The 9,088-nt window shown below is 45.9% G+C and overlaps 1 protein-coding gene across 1 annotated transcript; it reads right to left on the reverse strand.

Moving 5' to 3' along the window:
- Positions 1–444: 444 nt before the first annotated feature.
- On the reverse strand, positions 445–8,870 carry ccnb3 (cyclin B3). Its single transcript, XM_084487153.1, has 12 exons — positions 8,752–8,870; positions 8,338–8,482; positions 7,736–7,819; positions 6,535–6,647; positions 6,003–6,246; positions 5,781–5,879; positions 4,737–4,829; positions 3,820–3,957; positions 2,958–3,113; positions 2,017–2,166; positions 1,552–1,682; positions 445–1,017 (listed from the first exon to the last, which is right to left on the reverse strand). Exons 2-12 carry the CDS (start codon positions 8,419–8,421, stop codon positions 948–950), a joined length of 1,362 nt encoding a protein of 453 aa, XP_084343279.1. The 5' UTR covers positions 8,422–8,482; positions 8,752–8,870; the 3' UTR covers positions 445–947.
- Positions 8,871–9,088: the final 218 nt, after the last annotated feature.

The raw sequence follows: 9,088 nt of genomic DNA on the forward strand, positions 1-9,088 counted from the left end.
AAAAACGCCACAAGCCCCTATGCAGCAGTGCGTCACACTGCTGCATTTTAAACTCCCTGCTACTTTGACATCCATATGCCACCTTTGAGGCCTTCCGTTACGTGAATTAATGTCAAGTGTAATAAATGACCCATTATGGCGACCAACTGGCAACCACCGAGCGGGTATATTTATAGACGTGGGGTTTGTTAGTAATATATCGCCAAAGAACGATGAGAAACGACGCCGACAAATGGGATATTTGTGAAAGGTTTACGGCATGGGGGAAGGATAGGCCGGTGCATCACTGACCCCTGGTGGCGACAACGTGGAATTACATGTAGTATAATTGAATGATTTCAATTAGAGTAAGGAACTATCAAACTATTTAAGCCAAACTAAAAAAATACTTAAAATATAAAGATAAAAACGCCAAAAATATGACTTGTGGAGTCAACCTTTACGAAACATGTACAATAACACTTTATTTTCATGAGCATGTATGACATTTTAAAAGTAGTCTTTCATACAAATTAGTTTTTTTCTTTCCGTGTGTCAGAAAGGGCAAGAACATGATCAACGTCACCATGTTGATTCACCACAACATCCCTTTCAATCACATTCTTTACCCTTTCTAATAAAAGCTTTATAAACATTTAAAACAAAAATGCCCTTTAAAAAGTATTGCTATTAAGAAAACTGGCCTAAAAATTGTTCAACCGAATAACAAATCTGGAAGACTTTATAAAAAACTTTTGAAACTGTTAACTTGATTCAGAAAATGTACTATTATAACATTTTGGAAAAAGCTCAAATAAAACAGGGAAATAACTGAATAGCGGACGACAAACAGAAGCCACAGACAACATCAATATAAATATTACAACCATTATTATTCACAGAATATATACAAGTTTCCTGGCCTAGAAAATGTACACGTCGTATTTTCTCTCGTCCGTTTTTTTGCTTCACTGAGATAACGCTTCTTCCAGGACAGCGATCTCCACCACCGGTAGAGAGGCCACCTCGAAAAACACCCTGCAAGGAAAAACAAACCACGGAATGACGCCTTCTCTCATCATACTCCAACCAATCACCATCCATCCTCTCATCCAGCCAATCACCATCCAGTCTCTCATCTCATCCAGCCAATCACCATCCATTCTTGAAACTCATCTAAATAATGAACTAGGGCTGGGGCGGTTTGGGGAAATAAACTAATTTAGATTATTTTGACCAATATTGCGATTTCGATTTAGTATTCGATGTTCGATGTTTCTTTATAAAGTTCCTTATGTTCCGCATTATTCACTAAACAAGCAATAAATCATTCTATAGTATGACCAACACAACATTGGAAGCAGTCAACATATAAACTGCTCTTTCCTTTAGGCCAGGCCTATGTGTTAAATAAATACAAATCTTACTGATCTGAAGTTTTTGCAATTTGCAAATTGCTTTCTATTACACATCACAATGTCGGTTTGAATTTGATTCATCGTTCAGCCCTACCGATCACTGGCTGCATGAGATGGGCGGTAGACGAGGACCAATCAGAGAGGCGTTACTTACTTGTGGGCGTACTTGCTGCGCACGGCCTTCAGTCTGCTGTCGGGCGGACTGACGAGCATGGCCTGGAGGCTCCGCGCCACGGGGGCCACCTCCTCCACCCCGTACCCAGAGTGGTACTCCAGCATGGGGGTCTGGGGGAGGGAGGGACGGGGAAGCAGAGAGAGGAGGCAGAGGGAGGGACACAAATGGGATTGAGAGAACGAAAGGAAGACAGGGAGGAGGTGGAAGGTGGAGGGAAAGAGGAGAGAGAAAGATACAAAGGGGAGGGAGGACGGGGATGGTGAGAAAGAATGACGGGATGGCAGAGGGAAGGAGAGAGCCAGAGGGAAGTTGGATATATAGACAGGCATGAAGAGAAAGGGAAACATCAAAAGTTTAGTAACTGATCTTTTTCTTTTTATGCATGTTTATGTGTTTTAGCTTGTCACTGTATTGGTAGGAAAGCGTGTGTAGGTGCGGACCTACCCATCCTCCCAGGTCCTTGGTTACCAGGGCGACCAGCAAGCAGCCAGCGGCCAATAGGGAGCCGCGCACCGGCAGAAACTCCGCCTCCTGCAGACTCAGCTCGCACAAGTAGCGCGCTAGCGTCAGTGTGTCCATGCCAACGCCTGCGCACTGCACACAGGAAAATACACACACACACAAATGTCAGTGGATTGGAGTTAAGTGGAGACTGAGACTGAGCAACATTTAGAACCATTTCCACAGCTCCGCCCACTTCCTCCATTAGAATTCTAGAATCCCAGAGGTCACCTTTTCAACTGAGGTCATCAACTTTCCAAGTTATGAAAAAAATAAATTAATAAAGCAGCCAGTTTCAACTTTAATGTGTTCCTCCCTCTGTTCGTGTCCCTGCCCTTTACTCCTTTAGACACAAATACATTACAGAAGAATCCTCATTCATGTGCCCCAGGGAAAAGCAAGGGGGCACTCACACTCACTCACTACCCCCCCCCCCCCCCCCAAACATTTCGGTTCTCGCAGCTTCGCCGACTTTCAACGCCCTCCAGCAACTGTAATTAAGAGCCTTGATGAATGATTTGAGGACGAAGGAGAGACGGAGGGTGAAAAGGTCAAGCTAAGGTCAAGAGAACCAGTGAAACTTCCTCCACGAGCCCGGGTGAAACTTTAATGTTCCCATCATCACCCTGCCCTTTCAAGACATAAATATGCAAAAAGTAATAAATGAGTGACAAAAATATACTCATTTATTCTCCCCAAGTAACCTGAAGGGAAAGGCAGCTGACCCTAACCACATACACTCCGTAACCCCCCCCCACACACACACACACACACACACACACACACACACACACACACACACACACACACACACACACACACACACACACACACACACACACACACACACACACACACACACACACACACACACACACACACACCTTGGCGTAGCGCCGCAGGAAGCGGTAGGGGATGGGGATGTTGATGTCGAAGCCGAGCGTCTGCAGGATGCTCGTCTCCATGGCGATGATCTCCTCCCGCTTGTAGGCGTCGTCGCAGATGTACATGAAGTCGTCGACGCAGGGCGGGCTGCGCTCCTGTAACACGGTGGTGGGGGGGGGGGGGGGGGAAATCACAGAGTTCAGGGACGGACTTCGACTGACGGGAGCGGTACAGCGGTTCCCGGGACGTAGGGGTTTGGTGGGCGTGACGTGAGACGGGTCGCCGTCCTGGCTCCACGATGGCGGCACGACCTCCCCACTGACAATCACACACACAGCTGAAACCCTACCCCCCCGCCCCCCCCCCCCCCCCGCCACGACTCATATGTGCAGACCCCATCTTGGGGGGAAAATAAATAAATAAATATTGGTTTGTCACTTTGATACATTTTATGTTCTCTCATTATTCTTGCAATTTATGGGTTGTATGTTCATGGTTGAATGCACTCATTGTAAGGCGCTTTGGATAAAAGGTGCCAGTAATTGGGTTAGTGTAATGAGAGAGGGAGGGGTTGTTTGTTTAATGAGTTGTGGTGGGAGGAACAGCGGGGCAGAGGAAAAGAGTGGGGGGGGGGGGTGGGAGCCGGGGGGGGGAAGTTTGGACTCGTTCAGCTGGGCACCCTGCAGTGCTCGTATCCTACTTTGATTTGGTCGCAGACCTGACACTTTTGGATTTGGTTTCAAGTGTTTGGCCTTGTTTCAAGACTGGCCCGGCTGTCAGGAGACATCCCTCCTGGAACCCAACCCTCACACATAAACAGACAGACAGACTCTCTCTATGTGTATGTCATCATGCCCAGACCTCAAACTTGGAGGCGATAAGCATGGTGGTGGATCCGATGAGCTGCAGCGTTTCCCTGGCGACGGGCGAGATTGACAGGAAATGGTCGACCATCTTCACCGCCAGATACAGTGTCTCGTGGTTCAGCTCAAAGTTCTCCTGCAAACACACACGATGTGGAGAAAGTTCTACATAAATGCAAACTTCTGTGTGTGTGTGTACGCTGTCTCGATCTTTCTCTCGTGTGAGACAGCTTGTACAGAAGACAGAAAACTTTTAAATAATGTGTGTTCTTCACCTCAACTTCGTGCTGCATATTTATTGTTTGTTTTTTGCCACCCCAATCCCTGACTTTAGAATACCATCCGGCACACTGCCACCCACACACTAGGGGTATGAAAGAGGTGATCATCTCTATATATTTAAGATATAGATATTATTTAGATATATCCAATCTCCAGGGGCTGACGGGAGTGACGTCAACTACAAGCAATACAGTTGAAGTTACCTGAATAAATATTTCTATAAGCTCAACATTTTTTAATATTTAAACGCTATTATATGAAAAGACCATGTCACCGCTATTCAAACAACGGCTCCCTTTTAAAGTCTGTGTGTTTGCTTAGTGGGACAATATCACAGCAGCATGTCCCGAATAACTGTATTATCTTATCTTTAATATCACAATCCAAATAACAGCCACTATTCTTGTGGAGCTCAGAGCAAAGTTTAGGTGAGCAGAAATATGGCGATCAGAGTTGGGCTGTCAGATCCAAGACACCCTAACCCCCAGAAAATAGACAGGGGGACATGCAGCTTTGAATGAGCCTGAGTAATCGCTCTTCTTCATTTCCGTGCTGCCGCACACGGTCATGCGCATTGGGCCAAGCGGTCCATTGAAAATATCCGTTGTTAAGCAATGAAAGGCGTCCACCCACCTGCACCTCCACCAGCCAGTCCACCAGGATGGCCCTCATCCCAGGGTTGAGGTTGGGCTGGAAGGACATGTAGTCCGAGAGGACAAACTTCTCCTAAACAACCACAGACAGAGACAGAGAGAGACGAAACTACAAATCAGGGACAGCCGTTACAATACACTAGTTAGTAGACTACTAGACAAGAGATAAAGAAATCTGCAAATGTAAAAGAACATTTAGTCACACAAAACAATCCAGCGTGTGTTCATACTAGGGCTGGGCAATATCTCCACAAAACATTAGTACGGTATGAATGAAAATGGTTACGGTATATACATATCACGGTATGACTAGCAGGTGAGCTGGGTGCCTTTGCGTCATATAGGGACCACCGTATGTCAATGTTTAAACACGGGCAGAATACACCACAAGGTTCTACCTACAGTCGGTACACTCTAGTTCTAGGTATTTGTCTTCCTTTTCTGGCGATTAGTCATCCCGAATAGTGCAGGTTTTGTCCTTGTGTGCTTTTAAGCAGCGCTAGAGCCAGCGCCGCCATACAGCCACGCCATTAGTTCCAGCCCTGCTCCAGACCGTGGCGCACATCGCAGTGCAATCCAGTACATCCATTACCCATTATAGAAAACGCAGGAAAAGACCTTGAAACAACCTTGACGTGTTTTACATTGAAGCCCTGCTGTAACCAAGTCAGAGACAAACTGAGAGTGGACCCGAAAGCCGTCGATTTCCTTCACACAACATTTAACTTTTTGATATTGCAGTTTTTCTTTTAGAGCGATATCCAAATATATTATTCATATCGAATCACATTTCAAATCTAAACATGTCTGTTGGGGGGGGGTCAGCGTTGAGACAGCCCTATTATTTTCAAACGTTACATGACGGCGCAGTGCCATTCTGGTGAGTGGGGTGTGTAGGAGGTCCACCCCTAGTTCAGACTATCTTAAACAACAACCAACAACCACAACAGTAACAGGCCTCTTGGTCCTTAGCCAGTTGGGCCGCTAGTGAGCTGGGTTAGTCCGCTAGTGAGCGCCGGCTCACCTCTCTGCGCTTAAGGTAGTCAAAGATCTCCTTGGCGTACTCCGGGGCCATGCAGCAGTCGTCCCAGTACTGCATGTCCACGTCAAACTCCTCGGGGACCTGGACGGACATGAGACATATCGATGAGCGTCGAGACATGTGCGCGCGTGGCCGTTTCTTCTCCTTGCCGATATATTGCTCGGTTGAATTTCAGTCCCGCTGTCCCGAGAGCGACGGGCTCACCTCGGGTCTCTGGGGGGCCGGGAAGGTCCGGGGGGCCGCGGGGGTCCCGGCGGCGACCTCCAGTTCTCCCACTGTGGTCGCCAGCTCCTCCACCTCCCTCTTGAGCTTGCTCTCCACCTTCACCTCCTCCTGCTGGCACGAGACCTCGCTCTTTATCTCCACCTCTTCCACGTCGCTCTTGATCTCCACCTTTACTCGCGGCTCCTCCTCCACAGAGAGGCCATCAGAACTCAACGAGGACGACCTAGAGAGAGAGAGAGACAGAAGTGACAGAGAGAGAGAGAGAGACAGAAACACAGAAAGAGACATGGAGCAGAGAGACACACACACACAGAAGACAGGGACCGAGAAGAGAGAGGGACAGAGAAGAGAGGGGGACAAAGACAGACAGACAGACAGACAGACAGACAGACAGACAGACAGACAGACAGGTTAGCCATGGAACCGAGCATGAAGAACGTTCCCTACACTAAGATTTCACTTTGGCGTCTTTTGTGACTTTCACCCTGTTGAATTGAGTGCATTTACTCACTGTTTCAGGTTGGCCTGGTTCCTGGAGGTCACCGTCTTGGTGATGGGTTTCTTTGTCGGCTTCTTAGTAGCATCCTTCTTCTTGCCAGGCAGGCAGATCTGGACCTTGTGGGCCTGGGGTCAACAAAAACACCATAAATATACAAACACACATAAAAAAAGCAGGATTAGGATAGGAAGCAGCTGCCAAACCCTCTGAACATAGGGAATATACATTATTGCTGTAGGCAAAATACTTAGAATAAAAGCTCAAGATATTTTAATCTGATGCAACACAAAGTCATTTTTTTTTTACAGAAACTTGTCATTGAGGAGCCGGTAGAGGTCCTCTTGCACTAGGATGTCTACAGGTAGACTGTAGACACTGAGGTCTTCAACCCAAAACACTAACAACACAACACACTAACAGTCATACCAAAAGTCAAACACTCCTATCCCCTACACTATCCTGCGCCCACCTCCTCATTTTTTCGTGTGCTGGAATAACAACAGACTTTGATTGATCTTGGCATAGAGTTGCCTAAAGGCAACCAAAAACCAGCTTGACTCCAGACCCCCCCCCAGCCCCAGACACACCACAGCCGAACAAGCGCTCTAAAGGGCAGGCTACAACTCCCCGAAGCAGAACGGAACAAGCAAATTACCAATTAATTCACAAGTCATGTTTAAACTTTTAAACTAAACACCACAGCATTTCTTTGTGGTCTTGGTGAGCCTATATCAAATGAGGCCAGCGAGGTTAATGGTATTCATGGAACAGATAACAGACTGCAACAAGTTAGACTAGATGCCTTCTAGAATTCACAATTTCTCCCCTCTAACCCTTCGGTCGATTCATGCCACGCCTTACAAATCCAAACCAGAGACGTCACATGCCCTAGGCAACATACCATAATATATTGGCCCTACTACTACTGTCACACCAGTACATTGCAGTCATCGCAGCCGATAAGAGCAGTCACACTTGATCATCATAGCCAACTTTTTTTAATCTTGGGGCACAATTCAAGAGAATTATTATTTAAAGATATACTTAAAACCATACCTACTCTATAGATGTTTTGTGGCGTCAGAATCAAAAGTTTAAATCTACCAAATAAATCTTTTTTTCTTTACTGCCATTGTAAACTCAGACCTTGAGGTTCCTGTAGAGCAGTGGATAGATGGATAGAGCAGTGTGTTTGTCGGCGGTGTGGACATACGTTAGTGATGTCAACAAAGGCAGTCCTTTTCTTGGGGGCCCCGTGTGGGGGAGACGACGACCTCTTCACCTGAGGTCCATCCTCCTGAATCGGAAAACACAAAGCTGCGCATTAACACTAAGGTTCAAAGTCGAAGGTGAAGGGGTATAAATTATAGCATGCACAGCAAAGCATAGCATTCTGCATTCTGAACAGGGACATCTCTTGTGACAACGGCAAGCAAGATGGCAAGATATCTATAATTAAAAAGAATCACAAGATAGGGCAATGATAGCAAGCTAAACATAATAATTACATATATCTAAAAATATATACATGTATATAATACATTAAATGGAGGTGATATGGCTGGTTAGGTGGCAAGTGTTTGCATCTGTAGAGCTGTCGATCATTTGCAACATATATAAATATATATAAAAACACTAAACTGATTAGATTTTAGATAGCATTTTAACAAGAGGGGGAGATTTAAATCGGTCCACAGCGTCCGGCAGAGCTCCATTGTCCTGCAGGCCGGCGGCCCGCCAGGCTATTTAAATGTTGCAGGCTCCTACCCAGGCTACAGGCTCCCAGGTTTAAACTTGGTTGAATGAGATTCTTACCTTCTTCTCCGGGTTAACGTTGCCCAACCTTGGTATTTTGCTGGTGAGGCCAGTCGTGGGTTTCTTTCCCCGTGTGAAAGGCATTGCTTCTTAATCTTCTTGCGCGGTTTCTTGCAGACGTTTTACAAGTGCAACACAGGGGTCACTAGAAGGAGTAAGTATGAAATTGGCGGGTCAGTTAAAAAAAAAAAATACAATGTACCGATATTCCACTTGGACGTTGCCAACACGTAGCATTACCATCTGACCAATACGATACAAAGTTGATCAAAGTATATTTGCAGCGTTGCAAGTCACCGAATACTGCACGCTTCCGTTACATGTGCAGGTTAGAGTTATGAGACGTAGCCGTGTCACTTTATCACGTCCGATTTCAATAAAGTCATAAAAAGTTATATGGAAGGTTTTCCTTACCGTGCGGATAATTCTCGGCGAAAACAGACTTCATGTAAGCTGTAATACTCAATGTTTTCAGGCAAGCTTCGCTGCGTTGAACAGTTTGTTTGTTTCAAAGCTCCAAAACTCGAAGTGGGACTGCTGGTGGATTCCAAATGTTTCGCTCTGCATGCCCATTTGCTGGAATTCCACAGCAGCCAACCAATCAGCATGCTGCGTTGAATGCCGTTGTTAAGGGGTGCTTGTTTTATTTGTGGAGTCAACCGTCAGGCGGTCAAAAAAAAAAAATACCATGTTATATTACAGTGCTTCAAAGACACTTAATATGTAATACTTAGCTTTTACTTAGATGTTT

This window comes from Micromesistius poutassou (genome assembly GCF_964030765.1).
Source record: "Micromesistius poutassou genome assembly, chromosome: 23".
Taxonomy (NCBI): Eukaryota; Metazoa; Chordata; class Actinopteri; order Gadiformes; family Gadidae; genus Micromesistius; species Micromesistius poutassou.

Coding starts and splice junctions, on each gene's coding strand:
- ccnb3 (XM_084487153.1), bottom strand. CDS start 8,421: ATGCCTTTCACACGGGGAAAGAAACCCACGACTGGCCTCACCAGCAAA. Junction 4,830..5,780: donor ACTACCTTAAGCGCAGAGAG/GTGAGCCGGCGC, acceptor GTGGTTGTTTAG/GAGAAGTTTGTCCTCTCGGA. Junction 1,018..1,551: donor CGCAGCAAGTACGCCCACAA/GTAAGTAACGCC, acceptor TTTTCCTTGCAG/GGTGTTTTTCGAGGTGGCCT.